Source organism: Polypterus senegalus, chromosome 8 (genome assembly GCF_016835505.1).
Source record: "Polypterus senegalus isolate Bchr_013 chromosome 8, ASM1683550v1, whole genome shotgun sequence".
In the NCBI taxonomy this organism is placed as follows: domain Eukaryota; kingdom Metazoa; phylum Chordata; class Cladistia; order Polypteriformes; family Polypteridae; genus Polypterus; species Polypterus senegalus.
The window spans coordinates 90,680,015-90,692,816 of record NC_053161.1 but is presented as its reverse complement, the minus strand read 5'-3'; the positions used below and the strand labels follow the sequence as shown (position 1 = coordinate 90,692,816).

Here is a 12,802-nt window from a genome sequence, read left to right as displayed (position 1 = left end):
TTTATCATTATTTCAGTTGAATTGTGATACATTGGAGTTATTTAGGGTGGGAGAGAATTCACTACATATTATACCATATATGTAAAGTTATATTCTATATAAAAAAAGTGAATTATCTATAACACGTCTTCTGTCCTAGACCTGCAGATCCCAGACTATTACCGAACTAACCACTTAGCTGTTCTTGCCATTTAAGACTTTTTCTGTGCTTCCATCTGCGTGTCTATTCAGAGCTGTAAGGTTACAGTGAATCAAATTAGGCCTACTGTTATGTTTCAGCCCGGGTTTTTCCAATGACTGGGGTTTAAAGTCATGTTTCTGATCAGTTGTGTCCATTTTTGTGCCATTTATTTATGTCAATGTTTTCTTTTGTTTATTATGTGCATTATTCTTTTTTTTTGACTATGACTATAGGCTACTTTTGTTATTTTCCATGTGTCTTGTTGGTTGTCCCCAAAATAGCAGGAACATCTTCCAGGAACTGCCCTCTGCCCTATAAATATGGGGTTGGGGGATGCTTCTCCCACGGTTCATGGGGAATCATTTCAAATGCACTAGGGAGTTTTTGGTGAGTTCTGTATTTTTTACTGTGACTTGTGCTTTTTGTGACTTATTGGAATATTTTGACTTTCAGCTCTGTTTTTGGCTTTACTTGGGATTCTGATTTTGGACTGTGTTTACTTGGATTGCCTCATGTGTTTCAGGCAACTCCATTTTGCCACTGTATTCTACAGAGCTCCACTCTTGCTTCAGCCTTTTTTGAAAATAAAACTTTTTATTGTTATATAGGTGCCGTGTTTGCCTGATTATCTAGCCAGGGCTAGGACAGTAAATTGCCCCTAGTGGGTATTTTGGAAATGCTCTTTGGGACTCATGCCTTGGGACTCCTAGTTCGGAACACCCTCCTAATGCAATTGAATAGCTCTATATCTTCTTAAAGATGTCTCATATGCATCTAGGTAGCACAGTGTGCAGCACTGTCACCTCACAGATTCAGCATTCTGGGTTTGAACCCCATCCCTGGATATTGTCTATGTGGAATTTGAACCTGTGTCTTTTTGGATTTTATTTCTGGTACTCCACTTTTCCTCCCACACTGCATATCCACAGATGTGCAGGTTAGGTTAGTTTGTGCTTCCATGTTGAGTGTGAGTGAGTCGTCTGAAGGATTGGTACCCGTATTCTTTACACTTTCCTGCTTTGCAACCAGTGCTGCCATGATAGGCTATGGGTGCCACAATGATCTTGGATTAGTTTGAGCAGGTTTATGAATAAAATGAGATAATATGCACCTGTTGTGCACATTGTACATATTTTAAACACAGCTAAGCATATTAAGCCAGTGGTCCACATTTGCCACCATGACTCCTGTCTTAAAGTATACAACAAATTTAACATTCATTAAGTCTAAGCATTTTAGATTTGTCTCAAATCTTTGGTGTATTTCATTTTCATTTGAACTTAATATTTAAAAAGCGACTTCCAGTTTCAACATTCAAGCTGGGCAGTGATGATATTTATGTAGCTGCTTATCTCATATTTGCACGGAGACATAACAAGTTCATTAAATGCTGTGTTTCTCAGTAACCTTTCTGGATAGTCAAAGAGGTGTTGGCTGTTGTAACACTGATATATTTGACTGTGACTGGTGCTCAGAAGCAGAAAGATGGCACAGGATAAGGGATCTGTCTAATGGTAGGCTTAATAAAGAGAAAGTATGAGAGGGCTACCTTTACAGTATGAGAACACCTTTACACTTCCAGGAGAAGTGATGCAAGATGCTGATACGGCTAGTAGCCAGGGGTACAGTGGATACCTTGTTGTCTGATCCTAAATGTATACAAAGAAAAGAGAAAGAGAGGCTATGAAGAGTTGAAAAGTGACACTAGGTGTCAGTAGACAGTTGCATCATTTCTTTTATGACTCTGTTTTGTTCATAATTTTTCTTAGCTTGCATTTAAAGCTTTTTCTGATCTTTCCATGTGTACTAGGGATTTTGGGCAATGGCTATTCTAACTATCTGGCTGCAAAAAAATGTTATTTCACCTTGTTAAAGAAATTTACGCCACTTCTGATGTTATTTTGATTTTGTCATGGGTGCTGCCATTTTGTGATTCTCTTTGCCAAGACACGCTCAAGGTTTTGGGGGGCAAGCTGGCAGAAGTCACATCTGATGTTGTTAATGCATTACATTTAAAGGTCTGCACTGGCTGCCATGTTTTTGCTATAAAAAATCTTGTTATTCTATCTTTTTCATACTCTCAGGTTTATTACTTTATGACAACTTTTTTGACTCAGTTTATTTTTAGTGTCAAACTCTGCCTATATCTTAGTTTCTTGTCCATCTCTTTCAAAATGCTGTCTCCTAATCTCAGTCAATAGAGCATGAAAAGAAGAACCAAGTGTTATCAGTTCAGGCTTACAATAACCAAAGAGGGAACAAAGGCCTAAACTCTCAAAAAGTCCTGAAAAGTGAAAGTCTGAAATGGAAAAGAGGGGTAACTCCAAAAAGTTAAAATTTCTCAAGGAAGCCAAACAATTCCAAAAAATAATATTTAAAAACATCAAAGCTTGATATCTAAACTAAATACCAAATGAACAACAAAAAACATAATATCAAAGACAAGCACAAAACAGACAGGATAATTCAAATATTACCAAAACCAAGTCCCTAAAGTAAAAGGCAGAACCAGAGCACATATTCAGACATCCAAACAACAGTGGTCAAAAGGCTGATAAAACTCGCACATGGGCCCTGAACATCACAAACAAGGAGTTTGCTGAGGGACTGAGGCAGCAGGGGATTTTATTAATAAGGTTCCTTGAGTAACATCTTGAGAGACTGAGGGGAAAGAGACCGGGCCAATATAGACAACACAAAAAAAACATAAACTGAGTGCAAACAAGAAAGCAGGAAAAAAAATACAAAATGTATTTAAAAAACAAAACATGAAACAAAATAAAGACATAATGTTGATAACAAATTGCCTAATTTGAAGAAAGCAAAGCCATTGAAGTCTGGCAGGAGGCCAAATGGGATCTAGGAAATTAGGTAGCAGCACGTGTTCCTAGAGTAAAACAGAGAGAAGCATACCTGTATTACCATTTCAAGGCAGAGAATTTAGTGGATGACTGAAAGATATGATCCTTTTAAGGCAACGCAGAACTCAGATATGCAGGGACACTAGGGAACATAAAAGGGAGATGAAGCCTAGTGTACTCTGTAGCAAAAGAGGACTACCTCTGACTCTAAAAGTCATTCTAAGGCGTGTTCTAGAAGTAACTCCACTAAGGGGTTTAAAGCCATCTTAAGTTAAACCAACTCTGAGTCTAGAGCCACAGGCAGAGTTGGAATGAAAGCTTACTGACAGGAAGGACAGAAGTCAGGGGTATGTGGCAAAAGATGAGAAGTGAGAGTGCTCTGTTGGCAGTTGAGAGGTGCGTGAGTGGGAGACTCTGATAGTCAGGGACAAAGAGGCCTGTGTAACAAAGTCCAGGTAGGCAGCTATGATATGAGTGTGTTGTCATTTTCCTTTTCACCTAATGCTCCCTCTTTGTGTGACCTTCACAAATGTGTTTAGAGAAAAATAAACCCAGTTTTTGATATTCTGATTCTGCATTGATAATGCTATTCAATTGTTTTAAAGCCAGTACCACCAAAAGTTAAGCCTTCATAAGCAATTGAGCTAAATAAAATTATTGTCAGTCTAAGTGAACATTTGGCCTTTTTGCTACCAATTGTCCATTTACATACACATTTGGAACTGACTCAGTGGATCCCTGGGGTAGATAGATAGATAGATAGATAGATAGATAGATAGATAGATAGATAGATAGATAGATAGATAGATAGATAGATAGATAGAAACTTTATTTGTTCGAGTGGGAAATTACTGTTGAAAGAAGGATGTATCTTAATGTTATTGCGGAATTTATTTATGAGTGATGTGCTATGCAATAGTACAAGATTAGTTGTATTCAAAATTGGTTGAACAATTCTATTTTAACAGGCGACAAAAAAGGTAATGTATAACTTCTTCCGTGGAAAACATTAGACATCAAAGGAGATCTTGATATGTAATTTGTATTAAAACGTTTACAGTTTCCCATTAGAATAGTTTTTCCAATGACAATTAACAAATTACAGGGACAAACATTTCAAAAAGCCGGTTTATTTATTAGAGAGAAAGAAACGATATTCACTCAAGGGTAGTTAAACGTTGTGTTGTCACGATGCAACTCCAAACAGAATCAAAATTCAATGCGATATTGAAGAAAAGTTAATTCCAAATATTGTTTTTACTGTTTTACAGTAAAAGTGTAAGTTTAAAAAGTATTTGTGTGTTAATTTCAAAGCCAAACAAAACAAGAACATATAATGCAACGAATACCTCTAACGCAACATGAAACATAATTTTCTTTAAATGTACTGTTTTTTACTATGCTTAATTACTCACTTTAATGTAGAATAGTTAGTTCTATTATGCATATGTATCAATTTCCATTAAAATAACAAACTGTTTAAATTGTATATCCGCTTCCTCATACGCGAGCGGCAGAGCGGTGAAGTGCATTGCGTGTAGCACCCACATGGGGGTTGGCGAGTAAAGCAAGCAGGGGGCAGAGCCCCTAGTATTTCAAATTTATTTCTCTGTGAAAATTGTTTTGACTGAATGTGACTAGTAAAATATAATTGTATGGAGCAGAACAAAGTGAAATGAGGTCCAAACATTTGGATCTTAAAAAAAGTTTCTGTACTGCCAAATATGCCTTTTATACTGTAAAATATTGCAACTCTCTATAGTGCACATTGTCTCAGGGTGTTTCAGCACTGCAAAAGTATAGTAAATTAATATAGTACATCACATATTTACACACTTACACATATCCCGTTTAGAGTTGCCAACTAACCTAGCCAGCATGTCATTGGAAATATGGAAAAATAACTGGATAACCAAAGAGAAAACCCATACTTACACAAGTAGAACATAGGAGACACTGGATCTGTGAATCAGCATCACTAAATACTGCACCACCATATCACTTTGTACTTAAATTGTTGAAATATACTGTCTTTTTAATAGTGGCAGCTCTGGAGTTTTTATGACTTGCATTGGATGCTGGGGACTGATGCAGATATAGTTTAATGTCTGATGCCTTAAAATTAGGCCATAAAACATTCCTAATATTGGGCTTAATGTTCAATTTACACATTAAACAGCTGCATACAACTTAAGAAGATTTATGTAAACTTGAAATAGCTGCAGTACTGGAGATATGCATAATGGTGAATGCCCTCATGACCACAGAGGAATAGCCTTAGCAGGATTTGAAGCTGTTTAATCCTTGCATATGTAAGTCCATTAGGCTTCTAAAGAGGTTGGAGAGGGGACGCTGGAAAAGTATAGATGGAAGATTCAGTTTTCGTAAGCTTAGAGAGAAACCACATAACTGGATGTTCATCCTTACTGTTGAATTGCCACTTAAATTTATAAAAAAAAATGTGAATATGATTTATATTTGCTAATGCCAGATAGTGTGGTGGCAAAGTGGTTAGCAGTACTGCCCCATATGCCCTAAGATTTCTAGTGCCATCAGTTTCTTTGAGAAATTTGAATGCTCTCTCTGTACTTTTGTGGGTTTTTTCTTATTAATTCAGCTTCCTGCTACATTCTCATTGTAACTCTAATTTATGAGTGTGTATGTTACGGGGGAAATGGAGAACTTATGTTTTTTTTACCACCTTGCATCCAATGTGCCAAGGATGGCTTCCCTCAAGTATGTATGGGACATAGTCCTTACATAAAATTATTTTATTTATAATAATGAGCTTATAACATTTACTGAATATCATATAATAAGAATATCCACCCTTCCCTGTTTGCTCAAACCGAAAAATTCCAATGATAGCAAAAAACTAATAGTTACTGAAAAAAATACTGTGCAAGGTTTCAGTATTTACTCTGCTGGCTATAAGAAGTAATCGTCTGTATAAAGAAACTTCTGGAATGTAGCAAAAGGCCACAATTCATTCTCTGGTTAGCAGTGCAAACAGAATATTGTGTACATAAAGAATTTCATCTGGATGATACAAATACACCCAGATGTAGTAGCACATTGGGGTCTAGACTAGTTTGTTGCATTCAGTAGAAAATTGCTATGCAAAAATATTGAGAAAAACTGTGTATGTCTCCTGCCTTCCAGATACATTTGGACTGTCTTTTTGCCTGCTGTGGAAAAGTGTTTTCTACAGTAATGTGGTATTGCAGTCCTCAAGTAACAATAATGTATGGACAATCCAGTTGATCCAAAATATGATACTTAATCTCTGAAGTTATAATCATCTTGATCTAATACAACTGTAACTGACTGAGCAGAAACCCACCCAGGACAGTACACCAGCCCATGGCAGGGCCCATTTATGCACATACCAACACTGTTAAAAAGGTGCACTTGAAAATATTCTTCCTCGACAATTTGTAAAATAATGCATTTTATTCTTTATTACATAGAACTATAACCTTTAAAATACATCATCAGGTATTATACTATAAAAAACACCTTTTATCCAAAAATTTGTTTTACATAGTTTTAGTTTCCCTGGCATTTGGAATAAATCAGTAGTCTGGACTGCTAATGTGCTTTCTTTCCCAGCCAGCCCATAGTAGAGTGCCTTCCTTCCAGGGCACCTGTGACACCACCTACCTGGAGAAAAACAAATCGCCATGCTTTTTAGACTAGGCACTGGGACGATTTCAAAGATCTCTGTCAATGTAGCCACATATTGATTAGGTAAATCCACACTCCACTAAGCACAGAACCCAGTGCTCCTTAACCTCCTTTAAACCCAAAGCCAACCTGAGAAACCTAATCATGTTATTTTGGGCCTAACAACCCTAGAGATGCTCTCTTGGGGCATGAAAGGCAGAAAGCATTTATATAGCCTGAGAAATTGCAAAATAGAATGTGCCTCCCTTGACCCAAGCTAGTCACTCGGTTTCAAAGATGTTCAGTCCGCCTAGTGGCAGCAGACTTTTGCTCTTAAGTAGAAACCAATCATTATGATTCAGAGAACATGTAATTTAATTAGTACTGTATAATTAGCAACATCTTTGATGAACTGGAAAAGTTGTGATCCCCAAGTAACTCATCTATTTCTCATTTAAATAGTTTCTTTATTTTTTGCTAAAGAGCTACTTGATGAGCACACATCACCCATCACTTAGTGAACAGTGTCACGAGGACCAGTGCCTATTCTAGCAGCCCCAGCAAGGATGAGGATCAACCCTAAATGGGAGGCCAGTTGATCACAGGATTCACACATTCATACACTCACTTGCACTGGGCCTGTTTTTGTAGTCGCTGGTTATTCTAACACATACATTTTATGGAATGAACACCTACACTTGAATATTGCACCAAGTTACCAGATTAGTTTTTCCTGCCATTTGCTAAGAAAAACAAACCTGCAATATAATCATTTTTAAAATCTTAACAAGCAAAGGAATTAAAAGGAAGCAAAAACACATTGTGTCCACTGAAGGCTAAGGCAGCCCTAAGCATCTTTGTGAATTTCAAAGAGCACTATTTACTAATTTGTCAGGCTGCAAAGAGTATGAGTGAATCACCCGATTAAATGAAAAGTTCAAATAACAACACGGACTGAAGTCAAGTTAAGACATTGGCTGGAGCAATTAAGGAGCAGTATTTTTCACCTCGGACTTTAGCTTTCTATCAGTGCTCTGTGAGTTCCTATCAAGACCCAATAACATTATAAAAGAATGGTTACTGTTGCAAAACATTACAGTTAATTAAATTCCAAAGGTAAAGCTATAGATTGAATGAAGAGGGATTTACTTGAAAGGTCTAGTTGTGAGTATAATAGAAATCAAAATGACCCTCTGTTACTCTCTGCGCTCTGTCAACCATAGATATTGTGGTGGACGGCTGGGGGTGGTACCCAGCCGGGACGCCCAATAGGATCGGAGGAGAGCTTGCGCCTCCTCCAGACGACGAGGGGGCAACCTCCCTGGTTGCACGGGGGACCATGGGTGCAGAGCTTGGAAGCTCAACCCTGTAGGGGCCTGTGGTCACCTCCAGGGGGCGCCCTGGTGCCTGAAGAGCCCTGGACCTCAGCACTTCCGCTGGGGGAAAGAAGACTGGGGACACCCGGAGGGCTTCCGGGTGCGCAGCCGACACTTCTGCCACACAGGGGAGTGTCTGCGGAGGTATGTCGGGAAGCACCTGGAGCCCATCCGGGTTTGTATAAAAGGGGCCGCCTCCCTTCATTCGATGACTGGAGTCGGGCGAGGAGTGGACGAAGTCGTGTTGGAGAAGAGTGGAGGCGGCCTGAAGAAGGCAGGCACTGGACTGTGAGGCTATTGGACTTTAGGGGATTGGTGCCTGTGGCACTGGGTTGTGCACTCAAATATTGTAAATATTGTACATAATAAATGTGTGTGTTGGATGATGTTACAATGTCTGTCTGTCTGTGTCCGGGGCTCGTTCCACAATATTATGAAGCTTACTGCAGTTTTGAATGTTTCTTCTTGTAGATGTTTCATGTGACAGCCTTTTTTTTACTACAGACAGTGTTTTTTCACATAGTCCTTTCATGATGCACTCCAGCTGTGCTATATCTGACTTCCTTTGTTTTATACCACTGTGTTTTATTAGCTTGCGTTTATAAAATATTTATTGAAGTATTGAAAAAGGTTACATACATAAATTCTGACATTTTCTTTAATACTTTTCTCTGCTACCAAATTTTGAAACTGCTTCATTGTTTTATGGATATTTTACATATCCATTTTAATGTGATAGGGCACCAGGAATAATACCAAAGATTTCAAAAGCATAAATCATGGGACATTTATTTAGAATAATAAAGAGCACAAGGTACATTGGAAAAAATATTAAAAAAAAACAAACAGAAAACCTGCTGCCTCTTTTATCCCTCCTGAACAGCTCTTTGATCCCCTGTCTGTCTGGTGGGTGACTTCATTACATCATAGAAAGTACACATTTTTCACCTTCCGTTCCCGCTTCTCAACCCATGGCATCTTCCTTCTACTTGTGAGGCTTTACCCCAAGTGCTCATTTCTAATCGAGACTCAGTGAGTCTTTTGATGTGTGGCTGCTTTAAATTCCTCATCAATATCAAGCTTATGGGCTTTTCCCTTTGTCTACAGCAACCAAATGTTAGTGCTTCCTCTAGTGTGCCTACACTCATAACCCCCTCAGTCACCTTATCTAGTGGTATTAACATGAATACAGAGAAATTATCCCTGCATTTAGTGGTACAGTGCACTTCACAAGAAGGAAGTCCAGATGCTGCCTAATAGACACAGACATCCATTTTAGCTTAATTGATGAGTCTGTTAGATATATTGGGATTTTTTATTTTTAATCCTTTCTCATTTATCATGCCACCTGACAGTGGTGATGTGTTGTATGATGGTTGGTCATGTGTTTTCATAACAATCCTACTACTATTGCTGCTACTTCTACTGCCACAATAGCTACTAGTACTTTTCCTAGTCTTGGGTCTGTCAGTTCCTTGCCAGCCTGACAGACTTCCACAGCACACACAGATGAGTAAATGGCTATGAAGTACATAGATAAATAGGGAAGGAGTGTCCTGTTCTGTGAGTGACAGATACACACTACAAACAATTTTGCACAAAAGGCTCTTCTGACCATGTTGAGACTTATATCAAGGGGGGCTTATTCAAACTGCCATCTTGTGATGTGCATCTATATTCTTGACACCAGGCTGCAACACCAGTAATAGATGCAAGGTAGATTTACATTGTGTGCTGAAGGTATGTGATCTCTGAATACACACTTTTGTTTGCACGCTGTAAGAATTTCAGCTGCTTACACAACCACAAGGCAGGAAGAGAGTCGAAACTTAGCCATATTTAAGATGGAACTACAAAAGGAGTTTTAGCAAATAGGGGTAATTGTTCTGTTACCATATTGACAGTATAATTAATTCTTCCTAATATATTTATTGAGGGAAGTAGTTTAGGCTTAATAATAATAATAATAATAATAATAATAATACATTTTATTTATATAGCACCTTTCCCATGCTCAAGGCACTTATGTCGTAAGACCTCACATAGAGTTAAACCTTAATTCCTTAACCCTTAGAAGTGCAGCAGATAGCTACAAGGCTCCTTTTGGCAAGGAAACAGAGCAAGCAATGGAACAGATTTCCCAGATACCACAGAATATGGATAAAACATGTGCAAAAGTCACTAGAAATCATCACAGGGGTGAATCTGAACTCTCACACAGCTTTATAAATGGCTGCTGCTTGTCAGACGTCATAACACAAGTTAGCAGGGAGGAACTGTATTTAGGTCTAAAAAAGAGAGGTGAGAAGATTTGAAAAAAGAGTGCCTTTTGGTGGCAAACAAACTGGCAAGCCTGGGCGAACTATTGTTGTAGGCCCAATGGAGTAGCGAGTGTGTTTTGTTTCTTCTTTTTTTTCAGCATTAGAGCCACATGCTTTCTTCTTTGATGTTAAAAAAGAAGATGTACAGACCTCAGGCTCTCAAAAATGTCAAAGGTTTTTATTTTTACTTTTGTAGGAAATCGGAGGCTCTTTGGGATACATTTTTCAACCCACTTAATTCAATTTAGGGGCATTGGGGGCCAGAATATATTACAGAAGCTTTGGACAAAAGTCCATTGAAGGAATAAATGTAAACATACATTAAGATATATTATGCTAATTAGATATAAGTGCTCACATTAGAACCCTTAATTAGATATATAGGGTGCTCACAGATGTATTTATGCTGAGCCCATCAACCACACAGCATATGCCTAATCTGTGAGAACTCTCTGGAGGAAGACCAAAAATGCTCTGAGAGAATAGTATGTGTTAGTAAGGCCATATCAGGAGTACTGTGTCACCAGACTGCAATAAAGACACAGCAGCACAAGAATTTGTGCAAAACGAGCAACCAAATGCATCCCCAGACATATGGCCATGGGGGCAGTTTGACAAGCTAAGAGAATTAAACCTCTTTAATGTTGAGCAGAGAAGTCTGTATGGAGATCTAATCTAGATGTGCAAACTTCTCAAAGGCACTGAAGTTGATGTTGTAAAAATCATTCAGCAAGTGAATCACACAAACACGGTTATATTGCTGCCAGAGATACCAATATACTCAGATGAGGTTTTGGGAGAATTTAGCCATTCTGTAATTAAATGACTTGGATGGCCTCAGTGGTCTCCTCTCATTGTGCCATTTATTCTTTTCTTAGCAGGCAAACTCTGCACAAAAAGTACCTTGTAATATTTAGAGACCCAAGTGTCATGAAAATGAAACACCTGCAGTATACATAATCTTTGTTTCAGTGTAATTTAACATCATCATATTTATGTAATATATGCTAAGGAGCTCACAGATTAATGTTATTGCAGAGTACAGTGAGGCCTCACTTACAGTACGATGCAATTTATGGCCTGGATTGATAAGGGAATGGTGACGTAAATATGCATGTAGGTTAAGAAGAAAAGAAAAAAATGAGGCACGCATTCATCTGCTTTTTGCAATATCTGTGTCTTTTTTCTTACAAAGTTCTGCATGCTCGCCCTAATGACTGAGGTGTGTTTACGAGTGCGCCCTGTGACACACAGACCAGGCTCATTGTGCCTGATGCTACTGGGATAGACTGCTGCTCTCTGCAAAGTGAGCAACCTCCTCCGTTGTGTACATGCAGGCTGTTTGAAGTCAGACTGTGACTCCCTGTTTTTATTTTTCACTTATTTATTATTTCTTCAAAAGAAGACATGTTATGTTTAATTTTCAGCTTTAAACTAGCTTGAGTGTGGCTATGTACATCAGTGCATAAGGACTGGCAGCCTCTCTAGGGATAGTCGCTGCCATGTGCCCTGAAGCAGTTACTAAATGGTTGCATTGTTTTAACTCATTGTTAATAGAAAGACCTGCTTCATAACTTAGACAAGTTGATAAAGAAAGAGAAAAATGGAAAAAGTCTCAAATAAGTGTGTTCTGAATTATTAGCGTTTTGCACGCTGACCAAATTTACATTAAAAATGCAACTTTAGAACAAATGCTCAAATACTTGAACATGTCTCCAAGTGTAAAACCTTCACTTATTAAATGAAAAAGGCATCTCACCTTTCAGGTTCATATCCAGCTTGTATTCGAGTGGCACTGTACCGTTGGGCGGCAGTTTCATGGCCATGTCCGTGCAGGTGACCATGCAGAGGTGATCCATGAAAATGATGGTCACTCTCCCTGGTAGATAATCGAAACTTGGCTGGCTCTGTATCCCCTACAATCCTGCGATAGTCAATCTGATAGGGCTCTCGCTCTCCTTCCACCAAATGGTCATATGATTGCCCATCCATAACTGAGAATGTACCTTAGAATTCCAGTTGAAAAGTCTTTTCAATATTGCCAGCCAAGAATGTATATGAACCAATCAAGGACTTTTAAAAATATTTTCTTAAAACAACCTGCTAGTTTTTTTTACCTAAATTTTAAATACAGTCCATGTAAAGCGAATGTAGCAAGTTTTTAAACTTACTGCCATTTGCACACTTAAGTCTACTACAGGCTGATGTGACTCGTATGAAAATCTAGATAGAATATTGGTACAGACAGCAACGACAGGCTACTGGTCCCGTCTGTGAATGCAGCTGAAGTGCCTCAGCTAGCACGCCTGAAGGGCAGGTTGTTTAGTAGAGAGAGAGAGAGAGAGAGAGAGAGAGAGAGAGAGAGAGAGAGAGGCAGGGGAGGAATAATGTTTTGTT

The 12,802-nt window shown here is 38.4% G+C and overlaps 1 protein-coding gene across 2 annotated transcripts in view; it reads right to left on the bottom strand.

The window, feature by feature from the left end:
• The window catches only part of impdh1a (IMP (inosine 5'-monophosphate) dehydrogenase 1a), a 181,640-nt gene extending 169,199 nt beyond the window's left edge, over positions 1-12,441 (bottom strand). The window contains exon 1 of one of the 2 annotated variants that reach the window (XM_039761441.1): positions 12,165-12,441. In XM_039761441.1, the coding sequence (XP_039617375.1) occupies positions 12,165-12,397 (233 nt within the window). In that variant the 5' untranslated portion in view covers positions 12,398-12,441. The remainder of the gene's footprint in view (positions 1-12,164) is intronic. The other variant, XM_039761442.1, reaches the window with a different exon arrangement.
• Between the last annotated feature and the right edge of the window lie 361 nt (positions 12,442-12,802).